At 39.2% G+C, this 13914-nt stretch overlaps 1 protein-coding gene across 8 annotated transcripts in view; it reads right to left on the reverse strand.

The window, feature by feature from the left end:
• Positions 1–1422: 1422 nt before the first annotated feature.
• ATP8A1 (ATPase phospholipid transporting 8A1) overlaps positions 1423–13914 on the reverse strand; it is a 260638-nt gene continuing 248146 nt past the window's right edge. For all 8 annotated transcript variants that reach the window (XM_089327160.1, XM_070068174.2, XM_089327162.1 and 5 more), the window contains 2 exons: positions 7816–7907; positions 1423–6076 (listed from right to left, as the gene is read on the reverse strand). In XM_089327160.1, the coding sequence (XP_089183286.1) occupies positions 5979–6076; positions 7816–7907 (190 nt within the window). In that variant the 3' untranslated portion in view covers positions 1423–5978. The remainder of the gene's footprint in view (positions 6077–7815; positions 7908–13914) is intronic.

Raw genomic sequence — 13914 nt, forward strand, 5'->3', positions numbered from 1 at the left:
ATCACTAGTTACATTTTATACTTGAAAGTCGTAAGAACTGAATGGTAAAAAATATTGGATATTTTCCAGCTATTTTTATTAGCTTACTTGTGCCACTGTCCAGGTAAGAAAGACCCTTCTTTGTTAAAATGAAGTGGTTGTGTGGTACTGAAATGGAGCTTTAGGTTCGAGATGTGATATGCTTGTAAAAACAGTAAGTGGGGATGACATTGAATTTATGGGAATACACGTGTTTCAAGTTTGCCGTTTCCTTCTGGTAGCATCGGAAGGCACCTTCTGACTACAGGGTCAGTGTAGACACCGTGTTTATTTGAAAGGGAATAGGGCTGAATGTGTATAGTACTTAATAGAATTCACAGATAGCTTTTCTGTGGGTTGTTTTGCTATGGTTTTGCACAGAGACTCATGCCCAATGGTTGACCCTGAGAAGACGGTGGGAGGACACGGAACTCTAGACAGCTAAGCAAGCGTGGTCTCCATCTAATAAGATCAGAGACTCCTCAGTTGCTCCACACACACACACACACACACACACACCCACCCATAGGATGCTTGTTTGTGAAACAGCTAGTGTTCTCATTTCTGATGTCTCCTTTACTTTAACCTCATGTGTTCAGTTTTAGGATTTACTTCTTTCAAATGTTAAACTCGGCCACTATCATAAATTAGTGAAATAAGACTCCCAAAAGACAAGTGTTTCTCTGATTTGTGGTAGCCTATATAGAGTACAAAAAACACCCTTACTGAGTCCGAATGAAGCTGACGTCTTGTGATTTTTGTGATTTGAGGATTGTTTAGAACACTCTGCATTCCTATGCAGCAGTGGTCTTTCAGCTTTTTACTTGTGGATCAGTTCATTTAGAGGAGCATTAATAGCCTGTGTTACAAAGTAAACTGAAAGTGTGAATCGCAAAAATTAAAAGAAAAAAAGATGGGGGGGGGAGGGCGGAGGGAGGGAGGAGAGTATGGTTATACTCTCAGAATCAAAGCTATGAAATACATGAAGTCTGTTCTCTTTATATCAATAAATGAAAAATATAAAAAAAATCAAGAAATTCATCCACCATGAGAGGATGGAGCCATGAATTAGCTGTTTACTTGACAAGCTGATTTAAATACATAATGGGGACAATCCTGGCGGGGAGGGGCTGCTGACAGAAGAGTCAAAATGCAATGATTTTATAATAGAAGTTCATCACTCACCAAAACTACTTCTCTTACGAGATTAGGGCTAACACACTTCATCTCATATTTCACGGAGCTGGATTAAAACAAAGTGATATTTTGCATATCACTGGAGTTGTAAACAAAATGTATTATAAGCCATTAGATGGAAGTACCTTCCTAGACGGTAGTTACTATGGATTCGGGGGTTTTATAAAGCAATATAATTTCTAAAACTAGCAATCAAAACTTCAACACTTTTCTTTATGTAATGGTAAATTTTATTTCATTTTAATAACAATTAGAGGACAAAATGTTTGAAATCTGTTGTTTAAAACATGCACATTCACAAAAGGCCAATGACACGTAACACTGCATAGAAATGAATGTTACTCAACTTTAATAACTATTTATAAAACACAGTGCACTGAACATCAAGATAAACAAACCTGAGAGAACGACGATGATCACAGATTCCCCACTCATGCAGTGTCACAATCTCTACAGCAGTTTCAGCAGGAATGGTTTCACGTGGAGCCGAGAACACTAATTTGTACTGAAAACTGCAGTTTTCCATGGTAGCTGCCTTCCAGGGCTGCCTCTTTTTATTTTAACCATATAAATTAGAAAATGTGAAAAATGAAACTTGAAATAGTTAAGCAACAGTTTTTTTTTTTTTTAAAAAACTGCATTTATGGCTTCTATTCTAGAACCAATGAACATAAAAGTATTTATTTACTTAATATCTTACTCACATATCTGCAAGAGCCGACTTCAACTAGAGAGAGCTGCTGTTAATTCAAAGTAAGCAAATAGGAGATGTAGGTTTTTACTACTTAAGGGAGATTTATTTGCTGAGAAGTTTTGTGAGCTTTGTTAAGAAAAGTTCTTAGAGGTGAGTTAAACAAAAGATTCGATTAAATTTGTTCAATTTTGTGTGTAAAATAATCTATTTATGAAAAAAGTTGTGTAGGGGACCAATTAATTTGTCCACTGACCACTAAATTCCAGGTAGGCAATGATAGAATTTTATAAGGCAGAAATAAACATTAAGATTTACAGCAATAGCCATGCATTGGCCTGGATCACTTTAAATATTAATTCATGCAAACCATAAACCTATCAAAAACACAGCTGCTCTCATACAGAAAATAAATCATGATGAAAATGGAAAACATTTATTTCATTTCCTTCAAAATCTAACTTACATTCCATTTTAATAGCTGTTGAAGGTTAATTAAAATGCAGCAAAGTATAACCAAGCTCCACAACTGACTACAGTTTTTTTAATGTGAGAAAAATCAGACTATGTTCTCTTTAAGAGGCATTATAGAAATTTTCATCCTTAAAAAGCATTTCTTATAGGCACTGAACTGTATGGTGTTACGGTAAGTAATTCACCAAAAGAATTCCATGATGATGTGGATGGGCTGGTCATTTCTTGATAAATTTTATAGATGATTATTTATAAGATTTTAGATTTACTTAATGAAATAGGTTTACAAACTAGGAACTATCAAAGGACAACTGCATGAAAATAAACACCAATGACTATTAAGCTTTTTAGTAATTATGAGTTATAAATAAAAATTATGAAATATACATCTATGACTTTCTACCTAGCACTCATTTCCTGAATGAACCTTTTAAATGACAGGTTGTAAGTATTGGACAATGCACACAAGGTAGAATAAATTATACCATGATTTTCATGTTGGCTATTTACAGTGTTGAACTGCAAAATGAAAATATAAAATTAATAGTCAGAATAAATGCTGATTGATATCTTAGAATTCATTTTTCCCCCTGGAAATTCAGAGACATCTTCGAGTCCAGTCCATGACTACACATACATGTAAGTGGCTCGCCTGTTTAGCAGAGTACACATTCACCTGACTTCATCAGAAAAGGTTTCCCAGCCACGCTGCTCACGCCGGCTCACAGCACAGCACAGAGTGGAGACGGGAGGACCAGAAGTTCTTCTGTCACTTGAAACCTACTACGTTCTTGAGAAGCACTGTTTTCCTGGGAATAACTGCTACAATATAGAGTCTGTCTGGGTGTGAGCCATCAATACATTTTTCTAAGTCTATATAAAATGTTTAGAAAGTCTTTGCTTGGTACTGGACTGTGTGCTATTTGACGTTAAAGAAGCAACTCCCCCCCCTTTCAATGTTAAAAGGATGAGGATTTTGTACTATAAGTAGTATTTTCTGAATTGTAAACACTGTAAAACAACTGTGTTAGCATCTGCCCGAGTCTCTGTAGGGACTTTTAAGTGAAGAGTGTTGTCCTTTATTTCAGAAAATACATGTTCAAAGTCATTTCCACTGCTCATTTGAATCCTAGTAAAACTATGTGAGTTTTTTTTTTCCATTAAGGAAGTTTAAAAATATCAGAGCATTTTTCTGTAATTTAACATTATAAAGTCAATGCAATTGCAATGATGTATTTTAAATTTTTACCAAGGAGGTCATGCCCCACTTCCTACCCTGACCCAAGAAGCAAAGAGGTTGACTTAATTCCGATAATTCAAAAATAGGACCTCAGGACAAAAAGGCCTAAATGAGGCCCATTTCACATTTGAGTTCACAATGTCATGCACTAAATTATCACCCAGCAGGAATCTTACATTCCCCCAGTTCAAGATCAAAATAGAACTTTGCTTCCATGTTTTAGTCAGAAAATCCAGTTCTTCTCTGTTTGTAACACTTTGATACTCAAGTCTTGGAGGCAGTGGTCACTGGTCCCCTGGAGGGAAAGGGACACAGCCCTTCTCTGGGACTGCTGTGCAATGTTTCTGCGAGGGGTGCCCTTCAGTCTTGCTTTCTGAGTTTCGTGGTTTGACCTCAGCTCTCACCACTGGGAGGCCCCGGAAAGGCCACCCTGAATGTCCCTTCAGAGGACGGCTTTGGAGTCTTAATGACGACCTTGGACTCTACACCTGTGGTCTTACTAGATGTTATGATTCACGACTCTCTCACCCTGAGTCCTGCACAGGAAGGGTCTGGGAAGAGGAGGATGTGAACCCCTTGTTCCCTGTAGGTTAGAATTATGTCTGTATGTTATAACCTCTTATTTGTTGAAAACGTAGAGGCACACTGGGAGCTAAATAACTGAAAATACAGAGAAGGAAATGATATACACCCTAATTCTAAATCTAGATTGAGCAAAAAGGCAAAAAGAATGGGAGATGATTAAACTCAAGGGGTGATTCGGACAATCTCCTTTCTTTTCAGTTCTTGCTGATTTTCTTTTTCTTTTCTTTTTTTTTTTTTTAAGAGGAAGTTTACCTATTTTGCTGGTTAAGTCCACTTAAAGGCAAACAGGCTTCTGAAGGAAAGGCAAACAGTTTGCTTAAGCCTCCAAAATGTATCTGAAAACTAGAATTCTTTTTTTCCTTTTTAATTGAAAGCATTACTTTAAAAATAGTGTAGAAAGCTGGTTGTGGTTTTTAAATAGCCCATCATCATTTACTGTTGGTAGCAAAAGAGGCATTTCCAGGAGATGTCTGGGAAATGCTGAAAATAAACTGAACACACATCTTCATACATCTGAATGGAATCTACTTCTGAAAAGTGTTCTTTGGAAAGTTACAGGCTGAGTAAGATAAGTGTTTTTAAAATGGGGAAAATGCACTGGTTTGTCCCAACAATCAGCCTGTGACTCATTTTAGGAACTGCTTGCTAAGTGAATTGTGAAATAATTTTGAGTCTTAAGTACTGGAACAGTGACCGGAACACTAAGTATGCTACACAGGACAGCAGGCATCCCCAGCCGTAAGAACCAAGACGGTTACAAGGGCCGAGCCTATGCACATGACAGAAGCCCATGCACTCACCCGACACATTACCCAACACCTACACAGAAGCTTTGGAAAGCCCACATAAATAGGGAAGCCTGTTTTTTTCTTTTTAAGGGGGGAAAACTTGAAGACAAAATGACATTACTCAATCTACAGCAGAAGCCAAATTTTCAAGAAAAATCTAAAAAGTGAAGAAATCTCATCAGAAGTGACAGAGACATTAACACAAGTTTGAAGATAAGTATTGTTAACAACAGAGTCACATTTACACTTGTGCCCTCTAGCAAGTCAACAAGACAGACAACAAAGAAGCATTTGTAAGGCCAAAGGTGCAACATCACAGATTTGAGTAGCAAATGCCTTGAGACAGTCATTTTGCAAATCACTCTTACATTGGAAAAGTCAAGCATGCAGATCTCACAGCAGAACTGGAAGTAAACTTTCTCTTAAATTTCTGGGCAGATGACTACTGGATGAGAAATACACTTACTGAACTTCTTTGGCAAACATTTATCAAGACAATGTTTGACACGAACACTTATTAATGCCTTGTTGCGAGATGCTCAGTAAGGTGAGTCCGTTCCTTAATGCTGGTTTGTTTCAGCATGCCCTGCCATCTACGCCTGGATGTCGAGTCCCTGTTAACTTCACACCACTTCGGAGTTGTTTTAATGGTTGGTCACCACGTGGCAGAGCCAGTAAACTGATAGTCATAGTCCCAGAGTTAACGGCATAAGAACGCTGACCTATTGCAAGATACAAGATCATTTTCAATTGCTGTTTACAAAGACTTAGCAAATACTTTAAAAAATCTGAGAGAGATGGTGTTACAGTCTAGTCGCACAGTGCTTATGTCTATGATGTACACGAATCTGAGGCTCCAGCTGTGAGAGGAGCTCAGATCCACCTTTCCTCCCCGTGGGCCAGGCTGGAAGTGGTCAGCAGACTGCGGTGTTGACCTGTAGCTCTCCTAAGAGGCGGAGCAGGGCCTGCCCCCTGCCCCTTGTCATCACCACTCTTCGGGCCTCTGTTTCGTGGTATCATATGCTCTAATCACTTCGGACTGTGAAACGATCCCATTCTCATCTTGAGAGAAAGCGTACCCATCTGCAGTGAATGACAACACGGATCATCATCACGAAGTTGCCAGGAATCACTGTTAGTCCAATTTTTGAACATTTTCTTTTTTTAAAATTTACCATTTTAACTATTTAAAAATATTTATTTCCTTAATTTATTTGAAAGGCGGGGGCAGGGAGAGGGAGTAAGGGGGAGGGAGGAAAGGAGTGGGAGTGGGAGTGGGAGTGGGAGTGGGAGTGGGAGAGGGAGAGGGAGAGGGAGAGGGAGAGGGAGAGGGAGAGGGAGAGGGAGAGGGACTTCCATCTGCTGGTTCACTCTTCAAATGCAGACAACAGCCAGAGCTGAGCCAGGCTAAAGCCAGGAGCTTAACCCTGAGTCTTCCACATGGGTGGCAGGAACTCAAGTACTTAAGTCATCACCTGCCTCCTCTCAGGGCGAACGTTAGCAGGAAGCAGGAATCGGGTAGAGACAGGACTCGAACTTGGCTCTCTGATACAGGATATGGGTGTCACTAGCACTGTCCTAATTGCTGTGCCAAATGTCTGTCCCTTGAGGACTTTTTTCCTAACCCGAAGAGCTCAAGCATGTGTTTCACCTTCAAAGGCACAGACACTGATTTATCACGTCTGGTAAAGACAGATTCAAGCTGAAGATGAACTGTGGGATGATCGTAGGCTGTGCTTTTGCGTCTACGAATTCTGCTCCCTGGAAGACTGAGCAGACACTCTCCAGCCCCTTAATCCTCAGTCTCTGAAGTTCAACTCCCCTAACTTTTACTCCACCACCATGAGAGAGGGTGAGGGAGTGAAGTGGGCACGTGCATTTCCATACAGGTCAGGTGCATGAGAGGGAAGGCCAAGGACCCATGGGTGAGGGGAGGACTTCGGCAAGCAGTTGATTTAATCATTCCATAGTGTCTGCACACATCACTGCCTCACACTGCGCCACATAACCCATACACTTATTATTTGATGATTAAAAAGATGCAGGAGGGGGAAATGAAAGCAAGCAGCTGCTAATGGGGGCAAAGCAGTCTCCATCCCTCACTCGACATCCTCCTGGCTCACGACATCTGCAGATAAACTCAGAGATGCCGCAACGTGGGTGGACAGGGCGTGGGGATAAGAAATGACCCCCAAGGGGATCACATTTCTAGAAAAGGCCTCTTGAAATATAACAAGAAAAAGCATTAAGCATGAGGATATCTAAATGAAAGTAAATCACAGATGGAAACAACATGAAACAAAAGCTACATTACAAATACAAATTTACTACGGGGCTTTATATATTATATTCTCCTTTAGATCCTTGAAATGCTAAGAGGGCAAAATGCCTAATAATTTCTCACAAGTCTAAATATTCATAAATATTTTTGAAGGGGAAAATATATGTCTCCTTGTGCTGCTTAAAAGCTGAAGAGACTCTTGGAAAGTTATTCAAGTAGAAAAGATAACAACACAGTGGTAGCTCTTAAGAGAAGATTTACTTTACTGGTTCTTTTTAAGATTTAAGGAAGCAAAGAATGTGAAAATATTATTGCTTTTCTTTAAGCAAGATTTTAAAATGCTCTTTTTCATTAAAAGCAAGATGATTGTGCCCGGTGGATTCTAACCATGTTAGTTACATCACATGTTGCAAACATGGAAAATCTGTTTTAAGTGTTAATTTTAAATGGTTAAATATCCCCAAGTCAAAATGCTACTCTGATAGATGCTATGATACATAATGGCAGATAATCTATCTAAAATAAACACTCGAATACTCACGGAGCAGGTTTTGTTGCAGCGACTCAGACCGGTACAGGTTCACGTGGTTCTTCTTAAAGACGTTCTTGAGCAGCTGTGCTCTCTCGGTGAGGCTGCGGAGCAGGTGCAAACGTGAGAAAGGAATCCTTAGCTCGGCAGAGCCCGAGTGTGCCCACAGGACCACCAGAGAGAGTCAGACTTAAACAAAAGATCGCTCGAGACCTCTGTGGCCTTTCGCTTCTTTTTATTCTATTTTCTCAAATAGCAAATGAGATTTCAAATATTTTCGACAGGTCATTTTTCCTATAGCAAAGGAGGAGCATTGTCCTAATAATCCAATAAAAAGTTGGATTTCTCACCCCCTACTTATATTTAAGTCAAATGAAGATACAGAACCTGCACAATACAATTAATAAAAAAAAGAAATCACTTGATAGTATTAGTTTCTAAAAACTTGGTTGACATACTACATGGATTCTAAGCATGGCATTTGTAGAGTTAAAAATTAGATCATTACTATATGCTTTTCATATTTTAGATGTATTTTGGTGCCAAATGGTATTTTCTGTTATGTTAAAGAAATCTTAAAAGCTACAAGAAGAAAATTTTATAGATTTTTTATTAGAAAAATTTCATTACTGCTCTAATATGGCATAAAAGTATTTCTTAGTTTCATTTTAAAATAAAGAACATTTTCAGAATATAATTATAACAGGTAAATAACAAGGAAAAATATTTATTCATTCTCCAAAGATACAAATCTATATAATTAATTGTGCAATTGCTAGAAGCACACTGTAAACAATAATCATCTTTTTGCCCACTGTACATAGGATTGTGTCTTACGTAGTAGGAACTCAAATATTTGTTGAATTAATAAATTTGAGTAATTCTGAAATGTACTTATAAGCCCTAGGATCAATAATCCTAATCATGCCACTTCCCTATTGCTTTGCTTTGCTACAAAGAACGTAATAAGCATGAGGAGCAAATAAGTCATCCACATGTGTTGCAGCAAATGTTTATGCAATTTTGTTTTAATAACTGGAACTGATTCAGTTGAAAAGTTTCCATCTTATGCTTTTCTCACTATAAAAGCTTTAGTGAAGTTGCTGTAAATTGTTAGTTCTATATTTTGCCAATTTTTGGAGTCTCTGAAATGAAACAATCTTTATCATATACAAAAAAAGGGTCGTCCAAATGAATTCACTGCGTAAATGAACTACACAAACATTTAGGCAGAAACTGAAGGGAAAATATTTATAACTGCTGACATGTGCAGTAATCTTCCACACATTTTTTTAAAGCCTAGGGATGGTAACTAGTACTTATTAGGCATATTTTATTGTCATAGGGAATAAGCTACATTAAGGCGAGAAAATGAATCTAAGATTCCAGTGGTTCTGCAACGAGATGTAAAACTTATTTCTGACAGTGAGATAAACAGATAAGGGGAATGTGAAGGGACCCTTTTGACCAAGTCACTTTTCTTTCCCCATTCTTCTCTAAATGATCTAACATTACAGACCCCCGGGGCCCTGAGGGATACTAAAGTATGTAACTGCTTTGGGGAAGTCTGCAGCCTGAGTGGCAGGTGGTCTGATTTAGTTAGCAGGGCTTCAGCGGACGGGGTGCTGGGCAGTCCCTGGTGCTCAGAGCTGGAATGACTGCAGAAGACAAGCAGAGGGCAATGCATCCCTGTGCAGCCTCTCCCCCCCCCCCCCACATTTTCCAGGTTTCAGGCCCACCTCCCTAATGCCTGGCACTTCAATATTACTACACTCAGTGTGAAGAAGGCAGACAGAAGGATTTTATCTTTCCTATTATGAGAATTGAAATTGTCTAACTTTGTTCTGTAATGGTTCTTATAAGGCTCTCTCTCACTTAGCTATTACATCTAGTTAATGTCTGTGTGTGTGCCCGTGTGTGTGTGTGCACGTGTGTGCGCGTGCGCACTGTGAAACAATAAGAAAGTCTCTTTCTTGGTACAAAGTAGCACACTACACAGCAGAGTACAGGCTCTGGCATCTTCTTTGGTCTGACTCTGAGTCTGCTGCGTGCTAGCCTCTCAGCTGGGTCACCATAGGCAAACCTCTCTCTGTCGTCTCCTATGTAATAGGAGGACAGTACTCAACTCCGGGGCAGACTGCGAGTTCGAGCAGTTGTTAGCACGAGTGACACACCAAATGCTGGTCCCTCCTACTAGTATCCCCCAGAGTCTAAGGAATCCAACTATAACAGAGATCACCACAAAACAAAAGGTACTTTGCAAGAGTCACTTTTTAAAAGTTGCTAGTAAGCCTTTACAATTTTTATTTATATGAGATGGCGGGAAGGAGAGAGAGAGGGAGAGAGAAGGAGGGGGGAAGGGTGAAGGGGAAGGGAGAGAGGGAGGGGGGTGAGAGGGAAAAGGACAGAGAGGAGAGGGAGAGGGAGAGACAGTGAGGGAGAAGAGACGGGGAGAAAAGGGGAGAGGGAGACAGACAGACAGACAGACTCGAATCCTCTGGTTCACTGCTCAAACGGTTGCAGCAGCTGGGACTGGGCCAGGATGAAGCTAGAAAGCAGGGACTCAGTCCAGGTCTCCCACAAGGGTGACATGGCCCAAATACTGGAGCGATTACTTGCTGCCTCCTACGGTGCTCACAGGAAGGATGCCACAGTCAAGAGCGGATCTGGGACTTGGATTCAGGCACTCTGGCATGTGGGCATTCCATGCAGCGTCCTAATTACTGGCCAAACATCCACCCCAGATCATTTTGATGCCTTAGTTTATATTCAATCTGACCTCAATGCAAGATGCCTATTGCTACACGTGAGTTTGAATTTGTAATGCCCTCCTCCCATCTACTTAGTAAGAAAACTACTAGGTCTTCTGTTGTGGAGGCCTTGTTTTTCCTTAGCTACTTTGAACTTTTTGCTTTTGTCTTGGTAGAGCAAAGTCCCTGCTTCAGAATACAAATAGCACTCACGGGAGAGTACTTAACAAATAATAAGTGATAGTGTAGTTGTATTTCTATAGACTTTTCCTATCTTTGGGGAACTACTCATCATTTCAAAATGTATGCAATTTTGTGTACTGATGTTTATGGATACTGATATTACAAGTCATATTCCAAAGTATACTGGTAACATTAACATTAAAAGTTGTTTCTTTTTAAACATCTTAACACAGTGTCAGAAGAAAAACAAAACTATGATATCTTCTTAATAAAACCACACCTTATTCGCAATTCTTGCCTAGCAGTTTTACAGAATCTTGTACAGTCTTTCATTTATATACCCAGCTATGCAAATTCTGAGTTTGTTTAATGCAGTTACACAATAACTAGCCCTTAAATATTTCTTCCTTATTTCTAAACCCACCAAAATATTGCAACTTAGATATTTGGTGGAGGTGAGTAAAAAGAGATTGTGTTTAAAAATAATATCTCATTTATAAAAACCCATTTACAGATCCAGAATGTGTTAGAATGTGTTAAAATACGGTATTTTCAGTGATCTTTGAAGAGTGGTAAATTTGCATTTGCCTGCATATTGGGCTGGGTAAGTTATTTTGGTGGGTGCATTTAACTGAATCTATAGAAAGTAAAGAACCACTAACTTATGGGATGTTTAATGTGTAGCATGCGATGGCTGTTCTGTACTAGGTAGTGGTGGTGGCAGGATGATAAAAGAACACATCAGGCCTGATCTCTATACTGAAGGGGATCACAGTTCATCGTTCTGTCACTTGTCTACCAATATTGGACAGAACCATTATTTCAGTACTAAGAAAAGACTGGGGGAAAACATTTGATATAGTCCTCTGTCCTCAACTCCCCACTAAGGTAGTTATGCGATACTGATATAAAATTCAGAGTGAAAATTGAGAAACATAATTTCTTGTCCATTAGATTTGGGTCAATGTTAAAACTGCTTTTCATGACGATGAGCAACGCCAGGAAAAGCCGAGAGGGAGCATCGTCACCACCTGCATGGCCGCATTATCAGACACCCCATGTCCTGCTCTCTTCTTTCCTACTGAGGCCATGGGTCAAACAAGAGGACTGGCCTCACAGTCTAGACTCAGATTGTGTTGAGGAATGGTGATGAAGATATGCTGCTAACATCTGTGGTGAGGAATACAAATTATGAGAATTACCATATTTGCCTGTCTATAAGATGCATCACTTCCCATACATGCCAGTGAAACCCCAAAGCAACTGCCATGCTTCCAATGAACCCACAGTATCCATAATTTCATTTTTAAAAATATTTGTGTTTTTGAATTCACATGTTTTTGGTCTTGTTTTAGAAATAGTAATTACTTATATATGTAATACTAGATGGGGTTGGGAAACCCATATTCAAAAAAACTCAATATATCTGCCACAAAATGTATAAATCTTTACAATGTGAAATATGTAAACACTATAATTGTCCTTACAGTTATTGGACAAATGGTTCTTGTTTTCTTGCCAATGTTTCACTCAAACATAGAGAGAATAAATTTTTGAATTTCAGATTTTGGAACTGTTATGGTACTGTTCCCTAGTGTTGGAGTTTGTCCACATAAAAATTAGGGAAAGAACAGGGTTTTACTTCTCATGACTACTTTTCTCAGTTAAAAATAAGAAGTCACTGGCTACATGGCTGATTTGGAGTAAGGTTTGGGTTATTTTTCCAACATTTTAGACTTAAATTGATTCCTACTATAATCCATGGCTCAGAGCGATATATTTAGACTGAAGAAATGTACTTTTCCTCCTAAAGCTTTATGGAATGTATCTAATTATATGGATACTACAAGCACTATACTATTTATACTAAAAATGACTATTTTAAGCAAGTTGTTTTAATTTTTTGCGAATGGAAAAATATGTAAATACACAATGCTTACAATGTAAGTTACTCTGACACATACATTTTATATATAACTTGAGCTTAACAGTACTTAGTAAAGACTAAAAAAATTGGAGCTGATCAAATCACATGACTTTTCTTAAGTAAAGAACTTCATCATTCTACAACAAATGAGTGAACAATTGCTTGCTTGACACTGCCTAATTTGGGACGTATAGCTTAAGTAATTCTGTTTTAGGTCCACTGCCAACAAACCAACCATCCTTCCAGCTGCCCTTTCATTCATGCCTTAGTTCATTTCCTTGACCACTCAATACATATTTAACAAATGCTTGGGGTTGGGTTGCAATATGATTAAAACATAGCCTACCCTTAGCTGGTAGGGAAACCACAGCACACACAGTAAACAAACACATTAGGATGCAACGCAATAAATGCAACAACAGAAGTTTACCTAAGGTAAACAGATAATGGGTTAAGAATTCATTCACTTTACATGTGGGAAGTAGGAGAAATTGCATTTTATACTGGGTTTTGCAAAGAGTAATGTAAGAGGAATACCAGGTAAGAAGGGAATGGCATGGATGAAGACTGGGAGGCATCCAGTAACATGGTGTTTTTGAACCGAAGGACATCTGAGAGGGCTGGAATGTACACACTGCAGGTTCTCTCCTCTTGACGATGCAGGTAAAATGTACTAACCTTTTGAAATTTGAATCACCCTCATTCTCCAAGATTCCTAAAATAATGCTGGCAGTAAAATCAACCTGACAATTCTTTAACTGCCTTTGAGTGTAATTACTTGAGCATGGAAACGTGCACACCCAGTTGCTATCTTCCTCTTCTCTCAGCTCCTTTCTCTCCCCAGCCCTCCAGCTGTGATCCAGCAGGCAGTCATCATGGTTACCCGGCTTACTGGCTGTCTGATCACACCAGTGGGCAACAAGGGCCACGGAACGTGTGCTGTCCCAGGGGTTTCGGTGAGCAGCGTTGAGCCAATAGCGCACTTGTCCCTGAGCACTTGGAAAAAGCTGAATAGCTACTTTAGGCAACTGAGCTAGGCAGCAGCAGGGAATTTGATGCATTTTTCTACAGAGAAGTTGGAAGTCATTTATGGTGGAATTCACTTCTTTTCTTTTTAGGTTCTTGGACTGATTTTGCTTTATGGAAGAAGCTACATAGATTGCAGCTGCCCTCAATGTTTATGACCTGCATGCAGTCCTCATAATGAACCCTCGGACTGATGAACATTGTTGAGGTTACTACAAAGCAGAC

This window comes from Oryctolagus cuniculus, chromosome 2, assembly GCF_051225735.1.
Source record: "Oryctolagus cuniculus isolate XC-2025 breed Fujian yellow rabbit chromosome 2, ASM5122573v1, whole genome shotgun sequence".
NCBI lineage: Eukaryota > Metazoa > Chordata > Mammalia > Lagomorpha > Leporidae > Oryctolagus > Oryctolagus cuniculus.